We start from the raw sequence: 23293 nt of genomic DNA on the forward strand, positions 1-23293 counted from the left end.
ACAGGGAGGGCATTGGAGTTCCACTGGCAACCTGCGGTCTGCTCTTGGACAGATGGGCTTACAGTCGGCTCAGCGAGCGCTGGGAAAAAACTACGACTTGCAAAGTTGCAAGGTCCTTCTGGATGGTTGTGGCCGCGGGCGGTCAAGGGAGCTACTGTAGCTGGCTAAGCGCCAGCTCTCGATTCTCAGAGGTGTACTGACCGGACATTGGCCTATGGGAACCCACGTGGTGCGACTCAGGATCGTCACGGATCCCTACTGTCGCAGTTGTCTGGAAGACGAGGTGGAATCATCTCAGCACTTCCTACTCAACTGCCCGGCATTCGATAGATTAAGGTTAAAGCACCTCGGTGCGCATTTCATCAACACTCCCGAGGGACTCTCCGGAGCAGACATGACCTGTTGGCGGAACTTTGTCATAAGCCCCCCGGCGCTTCTCATAATTTTACACAGTTAGCGTTCAAAGGAATTTTTATGTAATGTGGTATCACAATGGACAATAAAATGTCTAAGTGAGTCCACTTTGCGGGTCTACCACCATAACCAAACCTAACCTAACCTAACCCCCCAAGCTCTGAATTTAGCGCACTAGTGGATGATGATGCTCACTGTGTTTATGTGGTCTGTGTCGGAGAATCCCATGCAAAAACCTACCGGGGAGTTGTCGACAGTTGAATATAGATATTTCCTGAAGCGCTGCTAGATTACCTTTGCAATTATCTTTGCCACCGCAAGTAGATACCACGCCCATTATCACAATCCCTCAGGTCACCCTTTTTGGGTTGTTATAATAATACCGTCCTTTAGTCCGCTCATCTGAGAAGCACTAATGAGTGGATGCAGCAATTCGGCAGCGAGGTTTGGGCAATATAAGAAAAAACTACGCTGGTTTTACATCCGAGCCGGCTGATTTGTTGTTTGGGAGAGATTTAATAGCAGAAGCCCCTTAGAGACAGTGGACGCATCTGGTTTAATACAGAGGTTGGCACTCAAATGAGCCAGTCCTTCTGCAAAATTTGGAATGTTGTCAGTTCAAACATAGTTCAAAACTGACGCAAAGTGGTGTTTCCATCTAGCAAGCTGCTCATCTTTTAAATGCAGAAGACGACCATGTGCGCTCCTCACACTTCTTGTTGATCAGTTGTTTGAAGTTCTTCCATATACGGCCCGACCGTCACCGCAATAAGCCGCATTTTCTGCTTCTCTGGTTAGCCTGGTTATGTGGCTTCTTACACTTCGTTTAGTTGCCTTCTGTGTCGCAGGATATTGAGAAACAAGATCCTTACGAGGTTCTGGGCAAAAGCTTACACATATAAATTCAAGGCCGTGTTTTTGCTGAAATTGCATAACTTTTTGACAATTTTTATGTAATTGAATTGGGTGAGGTGCCAATTTATTCGAAAATAAATTTTCTCTTAAGTAAAAAGTACATGTTTGGCAACTTTCACAGAAATTGTTGAAATCAGCGATGGTCAAGTTTGAATAAATCATTAAAAATAGGGGTTTATTAAAATTTAACCGATGAAAACTTTCAACAAGTTCTATAAAAGCTCTTTTCAAAACCAGATGAAAAATAGTCAAGCTGTTAATAGATATGTGCAGGAAGTACGGAAATAACCCTAATTTTTCGTAAAAAAGATCAGGAAATATTTGAAGAAAAGCTGTTTTTAGATCTAAAAATACTTATCTAAAAACTGATGAATAAATACACCAGCATACACGCGCTACCATTGTTGCGCAGTTATTTATAAATAGCGTTATTATTAACGCGTTTAGCTGACAGCCGTTTCAATAATTACTAACAAATATTTAAAAGAGATAAACAATTTTTGAGGGAATAAACATTTGCCCAAAGTTAAATACACACTATTTACATAGGTACATTAGGCTGGGTCTCGATTTTGTATGATATGTATTTACGTTGTTTTAGGACTAGCAAAATAATAATTGGCCACCAAAGATTAAAATAAAGCATATCCAACAATTTTTATTGAGCTTGAGGCCGTTTTTAATGAAAAATTATTGTGGAAAAGCAACAACAATTTGAAAAAATGGTAGAAGTGATAACTATTTCGGAAAACATCACCTTTCCTCATCAGACTTCTTCAACGGGATTCGAACCGATGACCCCAGCTGACTCTGTGCACTGTGCTAAATTCGCCTTACAAATTCTTGTTGCTTTTTCCACTTTTTTCATGTGAGCCAACTACTATCAAGCGCAGCTATTGCAGTGCTATTTAAACTTGATCATGTGGTTGTTGGTTTTGTTGTTTTTTGTTAATAATTCTATTTTTAGAATGTTTTTATAAGGCAATAAATAACAAAAAAAAAACAAATAACTAAAGGACGAGCACACCTAATAGTTTTTTTTTTAATTTTGTGCAAATGCTTATTTTCCTCAAAAATCGCTTATCTCTTGTAAATATTTGTAAGTAATTATTGAAACGGCTGTCAGCTAAACGCGTTAATAATAACGCTATTTATAAATAACTACGCAACAATGGTAACGCGTGTATGCGACACTACGCACAGTCATCCTCAAGCAAGCATAGCTTCGATTATTATTATTATTATTATTATTATTAGTACGTCGGGTATACTCGCGCTGCGACCTAAAAGATCTATTGTGCTAAACCCTGATTGTAGTCACTCCAACCTTAGGCTATTCAAGAAATTAAGCACATTGGAGGGTGCCGTGTTCCAAATCTTGGATGGAGAAGACAATCGTTCCCCAAGGTGCATCAGTCTGCTATTCATGATACGCGGGCAGTCACACAGAATGTGCTCCGAGGTTTCCTCCGCCTCTACAGAAAGCCCCATTTTGTTTAGATGGTACCTTAACTTGCAGTGTCCTGTCAGGTAGCCTTCGATTAAAATGGATTCAAAAAATTTGTTCATCTGTTTTTAGATAAATATTTTTAGATCTAAAAACTGCTTTTCTTGAGATATTACCTAATCTTTTTTCGAAAAAAACTGAAAAATAAGATTATTTTCGTATTTCATGCACTTATATATAGTTCGACTTAGCTTGTTGGAGGTTTTCATCGGCTAAATTTTAATAAGCCCCTATTTTTAATAATTATTTCAAATTTGACCATCGCTGATTTCAACAATTTCTATGAAAGTAGTCAAACATGTACTATTTACTTAAAAGAAAATTTATTTTCGAATAATTGAATTCATATGTGTATGTACCGGACTTTCAGATTTCATCACCAGTATGGTAACGGAATTCGTCAATATTTACTAAAAATGTATATTGTATGCAATGGCCCTTAAGCAAAAAATGTACTTTTCATACAATTTTAGGGAAATGGGAATGGCACCACCCACTTATATAATATACACGTACCTCAAAAACTACTAGACCGATCTCGATGGAATTTGATATACACATTGTGCTTAGCCTCCTTAAGCACCTTCTTGAATATTTTTGAAATCGGACAAAACCTACTCCGCCTAAAATATAGCTAGCTTTGCTAAACTGGAAACTTAACCTCGAAAAACTTAAAGGGAGGGCTTATATCGCATATTATACTTGTAAAAGGATCTTCGGTAGGAACTGGGGGTTGAAACCGAAACTTGTGATGTGGATGTACACTGCTATCATAAGGCCGATGCTTACCTATGGCGCACTAACGAATGCTAACGAATGTCGTCCTCAATATGATTAGGATTGATCTATGCCTAAACGAAATCGCGATGTACTCAGCATTAAGATTCAGGGAGTGTGGGCTGTGAAAAGCGAGTACCTTTGGGCATAGCTCAATCTTAAGTATGGGTCCGATAGAAAATAAAACCACGGACTACATGGTATCTAGCCAGGATTTTGGCTTGAATGTGGTGGTGCGGTTTCCATCCAGAAGGGAATCTACACAGAGAGACCCAATATGAACTGCGGTGCGGGGGCAGGAGTATATTCCGAGGAGCTTGGTGCCAATCTGTCAATGCGGCTGGCGAATTATGCCAGCATATTTCAGGCCGAAGGTCTGGTCATATTTGAGGCCGGTAGGTTACTAAATAATAGTCCTACTAGAAAAGCAAATGCAGTGATTCACTCAGACAGCCAGGCGGCCCTGCTAGCTATATCGTCTCCTGATACCAAGTCTAAGCTAGTTAAAGAATGCCAGATGGAGCTACGCTCAGCATCTCAATCAATGTCTATCTCTCTCGTCTGGGTTTCCGGTCATAGGAATAAGGAAGACATCGAGAGAGCAGACGAATTGGCCAAGGCGGCAGCTTGTTTGGATGAATCGGAGGCAGTGGTACTGGGATACCCCCTCAGACAAGTACAAGCACAGGTATACTTGCACTTTCTGAAACTGGCAAGGAGGAGGTGGTTAGATATTCTGACTTGAAAGATAGCACGTGAGCTTTGGCCTGACTGTGGCAGGAAAAGAACAGCAGAGCTGCTAAGTAGGTCAAGGGTAGATGTATTTAGGATTGTAGCGACTATCACCGGCCACTGGCCGCTAGGAAAGCATGCCTATAGAATAGGACTCCTATATAACGAAATATGCCGCAGCTGTCGGATAGTGGGCAGCGAGGAGATGGTATTTCATTTCTTGTGTAAATGCTGGGGGCTGACTTCCTTAAGACATAAATCTTTCGGGGAACACACCGTTAGTCTGTTAGCGGATTTATCTAGTGCTACTATAAGCGATATGCACAAGTTTATCAGAAAGAAAAATATTTTCAAAATAGTTGCTGGAAAACCCCCATTTTTTTAACCATGTTTTTTTATAGAGAATTAAACAAAGATTACGATGGCATAATTTTAAATCCCTAATTTACTGGTCTTACTATGCAAATCAACTTCAAAAAGTTCAACTGTTAATAGCTATAATAGCTTTAGAACAATCTTATATATAGAATATTAAGCGCGTTTCTTTAGCTTTAAAACGACGTTAAGATCAAGTCTCTACGATGGGCAGAAACCGAGATATAACGATTTGAAGGAGTACATGATTAGTCAGAATCACGAAAAAATGCAAACTTTGACGGATCATATCTCCAAAGAAAAAAGCGAAAAAAATTCCTCGAACACGTGTTAGCTTATTTTATGTATAGAACCGATAAAAAAATTTGAAGCCAATCGAAAGTTTGACACCAAAATTTGGTGTCCGATATGAAAAAGAATCTCTCATATATGTACGTATGTATGCGTTTCAAACTATTATTTACTAATCAAATGATTCCTAGTCTCGGACATCCGTATTTAATTTTATTTACCACTATTTCGATAACTGACCAAATTGCGTGACCAAGTCCATGGTCTTTCAAATATTCAGCCTCATTGTGAGAGTCATGTCGAAGCAAGTCGATTTTTCAGAGTCGAATCGTGTCGAAAACTTCATGTCATTGCCTAAAATTTCGACTCGACTAGTGTATTAAAACGGAAAAACTTGGCAGCACTGCATAGTTTTCGACGATTTTTGTCGTTTACTTATTTCAGCTCGACAATAAACAATGGTAATGTTGTCGAGTCGTATAATTTAGCCTAATTTTCGACTTACGCAATGATGCTGATTATATAAATACCGAAAACCTAAAATCTCTGAAATAAATCTCGTAAAATTTCCTTAATTTTCACTTGGTTACTTAAGTAATGAAGAATTAAAAACACATACGGGAAAGTTATCGCTTTTGTAAGTTTTTCTAAATATCTCAAAAAGGTGTAGGTTGTGAAAAACGATGTATGAACGTGAGATACTAAATTTAATAACCTTTCACATGATATATCGTCTATACCAGATATTACCAGCCTAAGCTTAATTTTCCAAATTCATAAACTTTGAATCAATTGCGCGGGCTAAGATATGTTTTAATTAACCTTTCGTTGCCAATTATTATTGGATTAGACCTAAGACAACATAACATGTATTACTATTACAGTACGATCAAATGCCTTTTATACCATACAAAATTGGCCCAGCTTAATGACCACTCAGCCGTCGATATGTACATACGTACATAAAATTATCGCAAAAAAAATCAGTTTATGTTTTTGTAATTTAATTAACGAAACGGTGTGATATTGATTAGGATTTCCTTCCTTTTCCGAGACCCATGGCATGCTCAAAGATGACGACAATTGATTTTCGTTAACACTTGTTTGTTTTTTTGGTTCGGTTTAAGTTTTTCTAACTTTATAAATGTATTGATACTAACTTTTAATATACGCGTCAGTGGCATAGCCAGGATTTCGGGAAGGGGGCGGGGGGGATTCAAAAAGATCAGCGATAGCTTACAGATGGGAACCACAATGACTAGATGCGTCGATTGTACGTAATCTATCATAGATATTTGAGCCACTCTTACCGTTACATACTTTTTGTCTATGTGTGACGAACAAACGGGTTTATAAAGGGTTTGTAAGACTACTCGTATAGGATATGCAGGATTTAATCCGAAAAGCGTTCCAGCAGACAAATTTTCTACTTTCGTGAGAGTAAAATAGGCTTACTCTCAATTACAAGGGGCAGGCTCTAGTCCGAAGTTTGTATTCTTGCAAATTCATGAAAACTGTCAAATGAAGAGCAGTGTTGCATTCAAAGATAACTAGTGCCAATTTATAGGAAATATTTTATATCAGAATAGAAGCCAAATTCGCCAAAATAACGAAATCTTTTGAGAAGTAAAATTTTTCGGTGTCGGAATTTTTGCCTGAATAAATAATTCTGTAAACAAACAACTGACATTTACATACTTGCAGGAAAAATGGTTTTTCGCGGTCTAACAGTTTTGCTCAATTCTTCACTCGTTGCGCTCTATTGTGACAGATATTTTACTTTTGACAGTTCTAGAGATTTTAGTCCAAAACTCGCTGAGCGCACCTTATGTTTGTATTCAGACTATTATGCTAAGCGCCGCTTTCTCACGCAATACACATTTCGATCGTATGCTTGGCTTCCGAATAAAAATGTTAGAGAAAAGGATGTTGAGAGAATTCATAGATTTACGATAGAAAAATTGCATCTACTACTTCCACGAATATAAAAGTGCACAGCAATGTAAGTAATGTAAGGAAAATTCACGATAATTGCATTGCACTTACGTATGGACATATTTATATAAAACTAGAGTTATAAAGACTCTAGAGTTTAAGATTCTATTGCAACCCACATAAGGGTTAAAGCACCTTTATAAATATTTTCTCGGAACTGCTATTAATGAATGCATCAAGCATCTAGATAAGTTTGTTCACATTCATTGGTATAAATATATTCGTATACATGTACATAAGTGCAAACGTATTTGTTTGTTGATACAAAAATAAGTCTCTTTCATATCGTCAATTGTTCATCGCAACATAACTTCGATATGATTATTTAAATTAATATTAAAAATCGGAACTTATTAGGGTATATAAAGCGCTCGAAAACTCAACTAGAAAACAATTTGAAGTTACAGCNATTTAAATTAATATTAAAAATCGGAACTTATTAGGGTATATAAAGCGCTCCAAAACTCAACTAGAAATCAATTTAAAGTTACAGATTTAACCAATCACACAANATATTTTGTGTTTACAATTTGTAACCAATCTCAAGAGTGGTTGTTAAATTTTTTAAATCAAACAATCACATTTTTGAAACGAAAAAAATGAGAATGCACACTCAATTGATTCAATCATTACACAGCTCTGGCATATGCTGCTGGAATTGAAGGTGGTGTACCCACCACAATTGAGGAACATCCTTATGTCNCTGTTGATCGCAGCTACAGGCGCATATGCTGCTGGAATTGAAGGTGGTGTACCCACCACAATTGAGGAACATCCTTATGTCGCACGAGCATCTGCAGTGGTGCTTTGATCAATGAGGATACCGTTGTGCCCGCTGCAACATGTTTGGAGTTCTACGATATCAGCCAATTCGTTGTGAGTCTTAACAACGGTGCTAAAATTGTAAAAATTGCAAAGTCTACCTACGATTCGGCGTTCGATTTCGTTACCATGGAAAATGATATTGGCATTCTGAAGTTGGCTGAGCCTGTTAAGGGTACTTACATTCCACTGGCTGCCAAAGACCCAGCTACCGGTGCCACTGGCGTTGTGACCGGCTGGAATGCAAACAACGAACTGGTCGATATTCCTGAAACTTTCATCGATACTAAGGATTGTGTTTCTGGCGAATACAGATACACCGACGATGAAGTCTTCCCCTCAATGGTGTGCGGTCTTGCTAAGCGTTGCAATGCTCAGGCCGGAAGTCCTTTCGTGGTCAAGAATGAGTTGGTCGGTTTGGTGTCTTGGGGCTATGGTTGTGCCAATAAAGCCAACCCAACTGTCTTCACTAATGTTCCAGCCTTAAAATTATGGGTTGAAAAGATGTCAGCAAGCTTGTAAAATATGTATATGTATATGTTATAGTGATTTCGTTTCTACTAAAAAATGTCGCTCTTTTAATTGCCCCTTTCTCATTTCATGTTCGATTCTAAAATAAAGGCAAACGGTGTAGTAACATCAAACACATTATGCACCGGGGAAGGGCAAACTTTTTTGGAATAAACGAAATCACCATTAATTTGATTATAATAGATTCGTGCATTTTATTGAATATGAATTTGTTTATTTAAATTCCAAATGGTTTCTAAAAATTGTCATAGGCATGTACGTTAATGCGCTAACGATAACCAGTACAAAGCGTTTCTCGTACAACGCAGAAGTGTAGTTGATATACATACATATGTAGGTACGTAGGGGATACTCTCTTAGAGCCGCAGAATACTATATTACACCATTTAGCTGTCTTGCCTAAATACTTGTGTCCTCGTTCGCGCACTCTGGGCAATGTTAGCAACCCATGTGCGAATGCGGTAACCAATCCGAGTGGAGCCTTCGGTGACGGCAGAAAGAGAGGGAGCTTTGGTGGGGCCACTCCAAATTATTCGGTTAAAGGCTCACTGAAGTCTTGGAGCAAGCGGCTTGCTTTGTAAAGGTATATTCGGTTGCAAAACCACCCCTGTCCTAGCAATAGGCTGCAATGAAATATAGACACAAAGCCTAGGATGAGAACCCAACTTTTGATGACGACCATGGCAATCGATTAAAGGACTACGATTTACGGGCATGCCCCTGGAATGTCCGGACCTTTAATGAGGAAGTTGCCTTTGCCCAGCTGGTTGATATCCTCGTAAGGACAAAAGATGACATCACTGCAATCCACGAAATGCGTTGGACGGGGCAAGGAAAAAATTGTTGGGGCCTTGCGACGTCTACTATGGCTGCCATGTAAAGGAGCGCAAATTCCGTGTTGGATTTGTGGTGGGAGAGAGACTCTGTCGCCGAGTACTGTTGTTCACCCCGATAGACGAGCGTCTAGCTATAATCAGCATCAAAGCGAGATTCTTCAACATCTTGCTCATCTGCGCCCATTCCCGACGGAAGAGAAGGATGAGACATCCAAGGATCTCTTCTATGAGCGCTTGGAGCACACGCATGAGCGCTGCTCCCGCAACATTATCAAAATCGTGCTTGGCGACTTCAATGCCAGGGTGGGCAAGGAAGGGACCTTTGGAATCACCGGAAGACAATTCAGCCTCCACGACGAAACGTCCGACAACGGACTCAGGCTGATCGACTTCGCCGGGCCCCGAAACATGGTAGTATGCAGTACTAGGTTCAAGCATACAAATATTCATCAAGCTACGTGGCTGTCTCCTGATTGAAAAAGGAGAAACCAAATCGATCGTGTTGTGATAGACGGAGGGCATGCTTCCAGTGTTTTAGACGTACGTACACTTCGAGGCCCAAACACTTAGGAACCAGCATTAACACCGATAATAATGTCAGCATGGAAATCCAACGCAGAATCACTCTTGCCAACAAGTGCTACTTTGGACTGAGTAGGCAATTCGGGAGCAAAGTCCTCTCTCGACGTACGAAAACCACACTCTATAATTCACTCATCATGCCCGTGCTGGTATATGGCGCAGAGGCATGGACAATTACAACATCCGATGAGGCGGCTCTTGGAGTATTCAAGAGAAAGATTTTGTGGATAATTTACGGGCCTTTACGCCTTGGCGACGGCGAGTACCGACATGACATAGTGCGGCGAGTTTAAATACAGCGGATCCACTGGTTTGGTCATGTCGTTCGAATGGACACCGACGCTCCAGCTCTGAAAATATTCAACTCAGAACTCGCTGGTGGTAGCAGAGGAAGACGGAGGCCCCCACTGCGATGGAAAGACCAGGTCGAGAAGGACTTGGCTTCAANACATCTTGCTCATCTGCGCCCATTCCCGACGGAAGAGAAGGATGAGACATCCAAGGATCTCTTCTATGAGCGCTTGGAGCACACGCATGAGCGCTGCTCCCGCAACATTATCAAAATCGTGCTTGGCGACTTCAATGCCAGGGTGGGCAAGGAAGGGACCTTTGGAATCACCGGAAGACAATTCAGCCTCCACGACGAAACGTCCGACAACGGACTCAGGCTGATCGACTTCGCCGGGCCCCGAAACATGGTAGTATGCAGTACTAGGTTCAAGCATACAAATATTCATCAAGCTACGTGGCTGTCTCCTGATTGAAAAAGGAGAAACCAAATCGATCGTGTTGTGATAGACGGAGGGCATGCTTCCAGTGTTTTAGACGTACGTACACTTCGAGGCCCAAACACTTAGGAACCAGCATTAACACCGATAATAATGTCAGCATGGAAATCCAACGCAGAATCACTCTTGCCAACAAGTGCTACTTTGGACTGAGTAGGCAATTCGGGAGCAAAGTCCTCTCTCGACGTACGAAAACCACACTCTATAATTCACTCATCATGCCCGTGCTGGTATATGGCGCAGAGGCATGGACAATTACAACATCCGATGAGGCGGCTCTTGGAGTATTCAAGAGAAAGATTTTGTGGATAATTTACGGGCCTTTACGCCTTGGCGACGGCGAGTACCGACATGACATAGTGCGGCGAGTTTAAATACAGCGGATCCACTGGTTTGGTCATGTCGTTCGAATGGACACCGACGCTCCAGCTCTGAAAATATTCAACTCAGAACTCGCTGGTGGTAGCAGAGGAAGACGGAGGCCCCCACTGCGATGGAAAGACCAGGTCGAGAAGGACTTGGCTTCAGTTGGCATTAGTGATGGCACGACTAATCGAATAACCGATTATAATCGGTTATTTTCATTCGGTTAACGATTTAATTGTATCGAAATTTTCCTTTCGATTAATCGAGCGTTTAAACGATTAGTTTTTCAAAATAATCGAAAATAAACCATCAAAATTTACTAATTCACTCAGACAATAATGTATGAGTCAAAATAAGTTGGGATGTTTGTTACATTCTCTTTTTCTGGAAATTTTTTAAACGATATTTCTGCCAAAAACCGCAACACAAACTTAACCTAAGTAGCTACTAAAAATTCACAACCCAGGTATGCACATATTTTCATTTTATTTTCCGAAACAGAGAAATACCAAAAATCAGCGGTAAGTGCCAGATACTTCAGTCTTGGAATTTTGCATACTGAAAATCTGTCTAAGAATTCTACATAATTAAAAAGCTAGAATTTTTTGTTGATTTTTTTTTTAAATACTGCACAAAGTTTTATATATTTATATTTATACGTTTTTTTGCTAAAAAATAAGCTATATTTAAAAAAATAACTACAATTAAATAACTAANGAGTATTCAAGAGAAAGATTTTGTGGATAATTTACGGGCCTTTACGCCTTGGCGACGGCGAGTACCGACATGACATAGTGCGGCGAGTTTAAATACAGCGGATCCACTGGTTTGGTCATGTCGTTCGAATGGACACCGACGCTCCAGCTCTGAAAATATTCAACTCAGAACTCGCTGGTGGTAGCAGAGAAAGACGGAGGCCCCCACTGCGATGGAAAGACCAGGTCGAGAAGGACTTGGCTTCAGTTGGCATTAGTGATGGCACGACTAATCGAATAACCGATTATAATCGGTTATTTTCATTCGGTTAACGATTTAATTGTATCGAAATTTTCCTTTCGATTAATCGAGCGTTTAAACGATTAGTTTTTCAAAATAATCGAAAATAAACCATCAAAATTTACTAATTCACTCAGACAATAATGTATGAGTCAAAATAAGTTGGGATGTTTGTTACATTCTCTTTTTCTGGAAATTTTTTAAACGATATTTCTGCCAAAAACCGCAACACAAACTTAACCTAAGTAGCTACTAAAAATTCACAACCCAGGTATGCACATATTTTCATTTTATTTTCCGAAACAGAGAAATACCAAAAATCAGCGGTAAGTGCCAGATACTTCAGTCTTGGAATTTTGCATACTGAAAATCTTTCTAAGAATTCTACATAATTAAAAAGCTAGAATTTTTTGTTGATTTTTTTTTAAATACTGCACAAAGTTTTATATATTTATATTTATACGTTTTTTTGCTAAAAAATAAGCTATATTTAAAAAAATAACTACAATTAAATAACTAACAAAAAATCTTGTCGTGCGCTATAATTTTGACACGGGGTGTAAGTCAGTTTTTATAACTTATAAATGGTTTTTATGAATTTTCGATTTTAATCGAGATGACCGATTAATCGGTTAATGTCTTACGATTAATTGCAATTATTAATCGAATGCCTTCGATTAATCAATTAACCGATTAATCGATTATTAATTTTTTTTCGCCATCAGTACTTGGCATTTACAATTGGCGGCAGTTGGCACAGAAGAGAAACGACTGGCATGTTTTGTTGAACTCGGCCGAAATCACTTAAGCGGTTACGGCTCCAAATAAGAAGAAGAAGAAGAAAAAGAAGATTCGGTTTTCGTGGCTGGCTCACCCAGCTGTGGAAGGAGGCACGCTTAGTCCGCCATAAATAATTATAGAATAAAAGATAGCGCATTCCCGGCGGCGATGATAAAATAAGCTCTCAAAAAAGTCAAATTTCTCAACATTCAATGATAAAAACGTATTAAGAGGTATGTACATAGGATACCGCACATATTTACTATCGACAGTGCTGCTTTGCAGTGCCGAACATGCAGAGCAGATAAAGAAGAGAAGTATGTGTCAGTTGTCGAGTCGTCAAGAAATGCCGTAGTCGTTTAAGCAGATATATGTATGTACATATCTTATTAAATTTTATTACTGTCGTCAAATACCAACATACACATTGTACATCTAGTTTAACATTCATTAAGCATTTATCATGGAATTTCATAAACTTTTACGTAATAAAGTATCAGCTTTACATATGTACATATATGTATGATTTATAAAAATACCCAACAAGCATTTCAGTAAATGTTTTAAAAAAAAACTTAAAGTAAGTTTGCTATAATACGCGTTAAATAAGCATTTTTAATATTAAGCTTATTAAAGGTTTTTTCAAATAAACCTTTAATAAGTTTTGAGGGCGAATGTTTATAAATAACTTAGACTTATAAATGAAATGCAAATGCCAACGACATGAAGTAGTAAATATAACATTTTTTCAATCGTAAGTGACGTGTTTACGTTTTTTAAAATATATTATTAAAAGAAAAAATTAAATGAAACCTATGCGGTAAAAAAAAATCCAATCCAGGATCCGCTGCGCTAATCGGTGGAGCATTCGAGTCTTCAAATGATGAGTTCTCCTTATCCTTTCGTAGTTTAACATTCAATTGAAAATGTATTAAATTTTTTTCAGAAAAGTTCATCAATGAGAATGGCGGCGATGAAGCGGAATATATAGCTGCATCGATGCCGTTTTTCCAATTTGCCAATAACCGCATGTAATTGAAAGCACGCAACAGGATGTAATAATTAACTTTTTTATGCTTAATTTTTGTGTGTTATCGTGAATTTGTAAGCTAAAATGTCTATTCCCTATTTATATTTTCGCGACTGTAGATGAGTCCGCCGAAAATTCGCATTTATTTTAGTTTCTAGATGTTAAGCAATCTATGTATGAGTTTTTAATGAAATATCTTTAAATAAAGGGTTATAAAAATGTTTATAAAAGCTTTCTTTTGAAAATTTTTAGTAAGTTTATATTCATACGCTTATAAACAACTTGTTTTGAACCTTTATTATAAGTTTACACTTTTACGCTTGTAAAAAGCTTTCTTTTGAACATTTATTACAAGTTTATATTTCTACGCATATAACCAATGTTCCTTTTCGATTATATTACGCTTACTTTCAAGCGTTTCATAAACAAAAAATCAACGTGTTGTAAGCTTAATGTTTATTATTGAAAACTTAAAAAAACTTTCTTTAAGTTTATTTTGCTTGTTGGGTAATTAATAAAGAAAATGTCAAAATGAACCTTGAATTTTGTGAAAGTATTGGTGAATTTCTGTGCGTTGTTTACTTTTACTTCAGAATTGTCAAAATCGACAAAACCAAAGTAAAATGCGCCACCTTTGTGCTCGACATCGCGGTCCGCCATAGGTTCATTGTAATAACCAGGGTTAGAATTTTAAGGCATTTGCCTATTTTGTCTGCTTGGTTGTATCTGCAAACAAATTAATGAATCATGCGTTTTATGGTTTCCCTGATTGAAAATATAAATTTTTTGTTTGCCTTTTTTGAAAAATAAATAATAGTAATTTAATTAATATTTTCTACAATATGGAAATAATACACTGTGTGGCAGTAAAAAGAATTATTTATTAAAAAAACAACTAATCAAAAAATTTCATTCGCTTAATATCAATAAACAAAACATGAAAAGAAAAATAGTTTCGTTAGTTATCAAAAAATTCGTTTCGTAAATCTGGATGCTCTAGTCGCACTTCTGCATCAAAAAGAAAATTTTTGAAAAATATGTCGTTTACGTTTTTTTTTTGGCGGTTAGGGCTCGATATGGTAGAATCAGCAGAAGCGCTGGTGGTATTTTACCCAAAGTTACTGCACGTTACTTGTTTGGCACGCAACGCACCGAGTGGCCGAAGATGTTAGAGCTCGCTTTAGTGATGCGGACAATTTAATATCGAATGGGAAAAAATATTTTCAAAATTTGCTTTGCGCGTTGAAGCTTTTAAGAACATGTATCCCAACAACGCTCTTCTGCCACAGCCAATATTAACGAGATGGGGAACCTGGTTAGAGGCGGCAAAATATTATTGCCTACATTTTAAGGAATTTGAAACCTTTCTTAAAGATCTAAATGATAGTGATGCTTCCTCAATATTGAAGGAGAAAAAAGCAATAGCTTCAAATTCAATTAAAGCACGTTTAGCTTACGTACTTCGTATACAAAACATTTTTGCGGCCAAAGAGGGAAAGCCGTAACTTTGAAAATTTTAAAGAACTACATATTTATCTTGTTTGCAAATAAAGCCCTGAACAAAGCAAATTAAAAAAAAAAATCGAAAATAAATATGTATTTTTAATTCATTGTAAATGAATTTTTTACTATTTACTTTAAGTGCTTAATTTTTTCAATACATATTTTAAAAAATTGGACATATGTATCTATTAAATTAATTTTGTGTTTTTTGTGACACTAAAAATTACAATGTAATATATGAAAAGTAAATAAAAAAATTAAAAAAGCAAACCAAATGCTAGAAGTCTTTTTAGTGCACATTACATGCGCATAATTTAGATTTTTTAGTGCATAATAATCCGGCCCTAATAATAATAATCCGTAGACTCATCATTGAATAAATAAAACAATTTTAAACTCGAGTACAGAATAAACGTCTGGCATTTTTTCGAGCCACGTTCCTAAATTCTATTTACTGTTTACCAAAGATTAAACGTCATGCTCTCAAAAAATTAAAAAGCAATAGATTAGCATACAGTCAAACGCGCACAATATGTAAATGCATTCAGTAAATAGACTCCATGAACCAAAAAGACAAGATCACGCGGGCAGGAGAGTAGCCCGTTAGAATCGCATTAAGGAAAAAAGTTTAACGACTTTGACATTAGCCGTTTATTTACATTTCTTCGTTGTTTACAATTTGGTGGTGGCTTTTTACTGCAATTTTCTTCATTTTCGCTTGTGACAACGTGTGTACACATAAGATAAAGAATAATTTAACACAACGGCATGATTTTTAGAAGAATTTGCATAATAAAAATGATTTTTCATGCGTTCAACAATTTCGCGGTTTTCTCCGTTCTCTTCGTTGTTTACTTCTTACAACAAAGATGGCGTCGAGATTTCGGCAGCTAGAAAATAACTTTTTTCGTTCTTTCCTTCCCGCGTGATCTTGTGTCTTTCGTTCATGAATAGACTCAGCTGTTCAACTACGATCAATAGGGGCATTCTCGAAGTCTTGCACGATGCACGGATTGCACGAAATGCAAAAATACTATTCCAAATTTCGAAGAGTACGAGAGCACCCCATTGCAAAGTGGTAGCATGCATGGGTAGCAAGCAGCGAAATTATGTATCAAATACAATAACAAGAGACAGAAAAAAAAAATTAAGTGAGCGAGATGAGAGGAATGAGAGAAATATGTAGCAATTCCAACAACAAAACAACTAGCACAGGGTTGCATTTATCTTGCTATGCTATTTTGCAAAATATATACATGGGTTCCGACGTTGCATAGTTTGCAGCGATAGGAAATGTGGTTTCCCATGTATTTTGTTGTAGTGTGTTTGCAAGTTATGCAATCCATGCAACCCGTGCTACGTGCAATGGCTTTGCAAGATTTGGAGAATACCCCTAATGTTTAATCAGCACACGCGTGCTACAGAACTTTCCATTGTGCTGCTTCTGAAATGTGTCGAGTACTTGTACTTTGAGTATATTTAGAGTTTCATGAACATTTGAAAATATATATTATGCACATATACATATATGTATGTATGTATATGAAAAAAAATTGTGCTTTAATACCACGCGCGACTAAAGTTAAGCTTCTTCTTCCTTTTACCCGTATAGCGTACCATATTATAAACATTATTTTTCTGCATAATGATGAACGATTAACTTAATCTTAATCTTAGTCTTAATATAAATCTTAATATTAACCTTAATCTTGGTTTTAAACCTAATCTTAGCCTTAGTCTTAATCTTAATCTTACTCTAATCATAGTATTAATCTTAATGCTAATCTTAGTCTTAATCTTAATCTTAAACTTAATTTTAATCTTAACCTTAACCTTAATCTTAATCTTAATCTCACATAGTCTTAATCGTAATCTTAATTTTACTCCCAATCGTAATCATAATCTTAACCTTAATTTTAATTTTAACCTTCATCTTAATCTCAATCTCAATTTTAATCTTACATAATCTAAGTCTTAATCTTGATCTTTATCTTTGTCTTTACATTAATCTTAATCTTACTCTTAATCTTAAACATAATCTTAACCTAAATCTGAATCATAATCATAATCGTACCGTTAATCTTATTCTCAATCGTAATCTTACTCTTAATCTTAAGCTTAATCTTAATCATAATCTTAATCTTAATCTTGCTCTCAATCGTAATCTTAATCATGCCAAATCAAACCCACCACCTCCTCCCTTTTTCTGTCGATTTTTCATTTCATCGGAGTTTGGATTTGCAACCAGCCGAGTGCAAAGAAATTTCACTTTAAAAGTGTATGCAACTGAAGTCACTCATACGCCATGGCGAGCCAAATTCAGCCAAACATTACATTAGTAAATGATAGTAATGAATAAAGTACAATATATGCGGTTTACTTGTTCGATCATTGCGTGTTTTTTCCGGACACCAAATTAGTGGGATCAATTGATATTATAGAAAACTAATCCTGAGGATAAGGTTCTTCTTAACAAAATGTGTGTTCTCTTAGGGTTATACACGGGCTACATGAGTTCGAATGCACGGCAGCCTACCGCCCTGTGTTTCACCTTTCCCATTTCTGAAGCTCTCTGAGTCCTACAGCCGATAGTGATGCGGTGTGCATTATGTGAAGGTGTATAGGAAATAGGTTTGTAATAACACTGAGGGCGTCTGTAGGGCAAGTTCTCATTTGCCCTGTGGTCCCGATGCATCCAGCCCTCTGAACGGTGCCTAGGTCTTTTTGCCGTGTTCGAATTAGGCGGACGCAACAGACGTAGGCTTCCTCCTCGGTGCTGTAAGAGGGACAAGAAATGCTTTATATTTTTTTTTTTTGCCAGTATGCAGGTTCTTTGATTACCATTTGTGCGGGCATATAAACTTCGAAGCCGGGGATGTTTGGGCCCATGACGGTCGAATCTCGAATCTAGGGCCCTTGGATAACAGCAAGGTCGTAGTCATCCTCCCCTAGGAAGACTCGAGAATGCTTCAGGTCAACCTTACTCATTATTAATAATATTTTGCTTGTATTTCGGCCGATCAGACTAGGGCTTCCTCGGTCACCTCCATCTGCAACATAGCCACGGTGACGGTTCGGTTGTTTCGTCGGCATTCAATTTCTGCTTGCGTTTTAACTGCGACTGTCGTCTTGTTTTGAAGCATAAGCATACGCAAAAGTAAATTAAATGAAATTTGTTGCAGTTTTTTAAACGCTGTTTACGCGTGTGTTAAGCTACAATGCAAAAACGCGACTACTCCATGCACAAATGTAAAGAGTACCTCTATGGGTGAAGGAGTACCCAAAAATTAACCAAAATGCATATGAAGAATGTGATGTCCTGGGGCAGGACCATATAGTCCAGCTCTCCATTACTTCAGTGTAGCACAAAACTTCTACATGGGATTAATCCATGGAGTATCTACATCTCGGCAAGACAGCCCAATAAACATTGTGTAGGGAATACGATCGTTAAAACTCGAGCAATGATCGGGTAACAATAATCTGCATTACAGAGGAGCATTTTGTATGTATGTATGTATGTATGTATGTATGTATGTACTCCAATATGGCACAAATGGACCATATGGTCCAACGATTTTTACAGAATAGCCAATAAGCTGATAAAAGTTTGTGTATGGTGTATTCGTTTATGGCTGTAATTCCCGTATTCTCCCAAAACTGGAGAAAAAATGAGAAGAAAATCAGCGGCATCAATACAAAAGCACAATATTGCTTTACTGGTGGTACCAATGGATCGCAGGACATCCTCTATAGCATTATTACCAATTTTCTATGATCTCTGCGTATGCGATAACGATTCATAAGTCCCAAGAAATGAAAAAAAAACCGATTAAGCGGATTTGGTGAGATCGTATGCGCTCAACAGCCCCTGTACGTCACATTAACATGAGCTGTGTTGTCACTTTGGAATTAATACCAAAATTGTTAGCAAAATTTTTGGTTGGTAAAAAGGTAAATTTTTTCTAATTTTGCAAGATTTTTGTTAAAGCATTTTGTTTGAAAAAATAAAAATAAAATATAAGTATATGTATGTATATGTATATGCTTTATTTTTCGTAGTTCGCTTTATATTATTCATTTCTATCTAAAAGTGTTGTCTACCTTATTGCATTAATTTTCGAGCGCTTTAATGAACACATTTTATATACAAATACATACATTGTATAAAAGACTCATTTTACTGGAATCCGAAAGAAGATATGAATGAAAGAATTGATATGATTTTTCACAAAAAAAAAACAACGCCAGATTTTATAAACGGCAATTGTCAAATGACAAAACAAAAACACAAAAGACCGGCGGCTTTTTTTTTTCAATCAATGGTAATTTTTAGCTGTAGGTTAAACTAAAAATTCCATGGACGATAAAACTGCGTACCCAAAAATGCAGAGTATAAAGTTCGAAAGTTAGACGATTTTTTTTAATTTTTCTGAATGTTGGATATAACTTGAATCCTAGATTTTTTATGGTTTTGGTTAATAATACAATATTCTTATATATACAAAAAAAAAAGAAATAAAATTTACATGAAAAACATGGTGGATATTAGGAAAATACCAAGCGATTGTTTGATTCAATAGGGCTGTTCAGGATCTTGTGCATATGCTTTTGCATTTGCGAATTCGTTAGATTTGTAAATTCACAAAAATACAAATGTAATTCCAACTGAACAGCCCTAATATACTTGTCTATAATAACTCCAGTTAAAGTTTTTCAAATGATGACGCTTCGTTGTTGCCTTTAGTTTCATCACTTTCGAGAAGATGCCATTAATATGATCTCAAATACCAGACCATTAGTTAAATACAAAGTTCATTAATAAACAGTTTTAATTTTGATTGAAATAACTAAAAAAAGTTATTGGTAGAAATTTTTCAGATTTGGTAGATTTTTTTATGTGGATGGTAAGTATTTTTTTTCGTCAGTGGCAACACTTACCGTGCGTAACATCGATTCAAAGGCTTCATGTCATTTCAGAACAAAAAAATAATAAAAAAAATAAAAATTATAGCAAATTTTATCATGGTCCGACAGCAACAGTATCCATAATTGAGTTGCAAGCTGAATTTCAAAGGCTGCATCTAATTCGACTTGAAACAATCGAAAAAGTATTATATGATTTTATAATGTAAGGAAAGAATTGCCATTGTTTCTACCTGCAATTGCCAAAGTTTACGAGCTCACGTACAAGATTTTCAGTTAGACAGAATAGCATCATCGTCGTACTTTCGCACCGAATCGACAACACGATTAAAAAAAAAATATTGATACTCTATTTGAAAGGTATATTGATCACATCACAACAAAAGCATTTTTTCATATTTTAGTTACCATAAGCCACTCGTCTCTTTTCTAGAAATGTGTACATATATAGGTTTAAATAATAATAAGATAAAAAAATTGAAAACAAAAAATTATAAGAACTTATCAACTTCGCACCAATATTACAACAAACAAACGCATTCGTCCCATTCTCTCGTACACTCTAAAAAATCTGTTTAAAAATGCGACTATAAATCGAGTATATTTTTGTTTATTTTTTAAAGGTTTTGGTAAATTTACACGATGAATATGTATTTTTCTCGTTTACACAGTTTCGTGTGTAAAAATCCCTTTTTGTTAGCGGCTTTACACAATTCTACGGGTGAAGTCAAACAACAGATGTGTATTTTGTAGCTTGTACACAATTTCGTAGTAAATTTAAGCACACACAGCAGCTTTATANGTTTCGTGTGTAAAAATCCCTTTTTGTTAGCGGCTTTACACAATTCTACGGGTGAAGTCAAACAACAGATGTGTATTTTGTAGCTTGTACACAATTTCGTAGTAATTTTAAGCACACACAGCAGCTTTATAACACTCTAAAAAGTCCGAAATTTAAACGAACTATTCGTTGAATAATCGAGCATGTCATTTCGCGAATAATGAGGTAGGAAATCAGTAACCTACCTTTTAGCTAGGAAATTTACAAAATTTTTTTTTAGAGTGCAGTTCAATTTTATGAATGTTTCACTACACGCTTCTACCGAGTGTGTATATTAATTAATGTGTTTAAATTACGATAGTCTGAACGGGCTATTAACTCTACTCTTCCCAAGCTTACAACGAACAGCGCATGTTTTAAACATTAATCAATATTTTAATATAGCTCGTGACGGATTTCCACACGTTAAGCATTTGTAGCTAACACATTATAAATTAACTGCAATTTCGTTATACTCGTAAATACTTGGTAGCAACAATACAACAGTATATAAGGCTCGATAACTTCAAAAATGGAGCACAGTTAAAGGCATGATACAAAAAAGAAGGTAGTTTCAATAAACAACTTTTTGATTAAAAAGCAGATTTTTGACAATTGCTTAATTGTGAAAAATTCGAAGCGACATTACCCAATTGTAAGTTTTTTGGTGTGGGACATTTTATATTCTAAATTTCGGATTATAAAGTAAATAGTTGTATTAATATATACCTTTTAAAACTAATCAATATCTTATTTTGAAAACGTTTAAATTTTACATTAAATTCGATAACAACTTGCCAAATCATTATTTTAATATTAATACAATTTTAGTGAACATATTTTAAAATTATGTTAGTGTCCTCATGTCATCTCATTAATTCACAATGTAGTTTTCTATATCGGATACGTGATTCTGATGTAATTCTGAAATTACACATTTACACAAATTACTGAAATTACCCATTTCGATGTGTTATTTAATACATATTGTCTTTGTCCATTTAACAGCAATGGAATTTACTTTGGAACTCATGGGCCGTAAAATTTTTCTAGCAACACATATTGTTTTCACATACAATTTTGACACACCCAAAATTGAAGGATAAAATAAATAGATAAAAACAAATTTTCAATAAAACTGATTTGTGTAGTCCAGGGTCGTCTTTAGTAAATTTTTTGGAGGCTGTTTTAACATATCCTATCTTATTATATATTTCTTAGCTTTTCTACATTCTGAGAAGTTGAGTAAATGAAGTCTAATATTCTTTTTTGGTCAACTACGATGTTTGATTTCATTTTTTGCAATCATTAGTTCATTTCGCTTGAGGAGCCACAATTTTCGGACACAAGTTTTCCAATAATGGTTATAGGCTAAAACAAAACCGATATCTAAAGTGCGTGTAGAACCTCCCATAGAAATCGAATTTTTCATAGTGCATATCTCTGGAAGTATTTGTGGTAGAGTCCTGGAACTTTGTATGGATATATGTATATGAAGTCAATCTTAAGTTCATGGAAAAATAAGAGTTTATTGGAAAATGCGGCGTGCCACCGTAGAACTAGGAATAGAGGTAAATGAAATCAATCCCAAACCTATGAAAAATGGGGGTATATGAAAACAATCTCGTAGCCGTTCAAAAGAGCTAGCGGTATAAGCCAAATAAACTAAAATTCTGGTGACGCATAAAAACCTCTGGAAGCATTTACCTAGAATACAGAGATAAGGTATTTTTCCAACGAAAATATGTACAGAAAAACGGGCGCCACACCTTCTGGAAAGTAACATGATTACAGGGTGTATCCCGAAAACCATTTTAAGCTAAACCTTCAGGGATTATATTCTTGCCAAGACCCACAGGCATAAGCCGAAATTGCGTCGCAAGTTTTATGATCGGCTTGGGTAAGGTTTAGCCACTTAACCCCCCTTTGATTTCGTCGCTACTGAATTCTATAAACTGTCAGCTTTCACACAATTTAAAATATACATGTGTATTTAAAAATGTCATGAAATTGTGTTGCTAGCTTCATGTTGCAAAATGTTTCAAGGAAATGTTGTGGAATTTCACACTTATTTCTTGTTTATTTCTTATTATGCTATGCTTAAGAACAAAATATTTTTAAATCGACAAAACATTAATAAGAAAATTTGAAGGATTTTAAATATTGGGTATGGTAGCACGAAATGTCACAATCTGCTTAATTGTCAGGTTGTTAATATGGCGACGAAAAAGTGACAATGGAACTACCTTGTTTTTTGTATCATGGTTAAAGGTTTCACACTCCGCATTTTATATAACGAGTACTAAA

General features: G+C 36.4%; 1 protein-coding gene across 1 annotated transcript; it reads left to right on the forward strand.

The window, feature by feature from the left end:
• The first annotated feature begins 3890 nt into the window (after positions 1-3890).
• Positions 3891-8396, forward strand: LOC108361501 (trypsin theta-like). Its single transcript, XM_017614130.1, has 3 exons — positions 3891-4008; positions 7644-7728; positions 7798-8396. The coding sequence occupies exons 1-3, from the start codon at positions 3891-3893 to the stop codon at positions 8348-8350; spliced, it is 756 nt and encodes a 251-aa protein (XP_017469619.1). The 3' UTR covers positions 8351-8396.
• The last annotated feature ends 14897 nt before the right edge of the window (positions 8397-23293 follow it).

Source organism: Rhagoletis zephyria, unplaced genomic scaffold, assembly GCF_001687245.7.
Source record: "Rhagoletis zephyria isolate East Lansing unplaced genomic scaffold, Rhagoletis_zephyria_1.1 Rzeph_scaffold_00778, whole genome shotgun sequence".
In the NCBI taxonomy this organism is placed as follows: Eukaryota; Metazoa; Arthropoda; class Insecta; order Diptera; family Tephritidae; genus Rhagoletis; species Rhagoletis zephyria.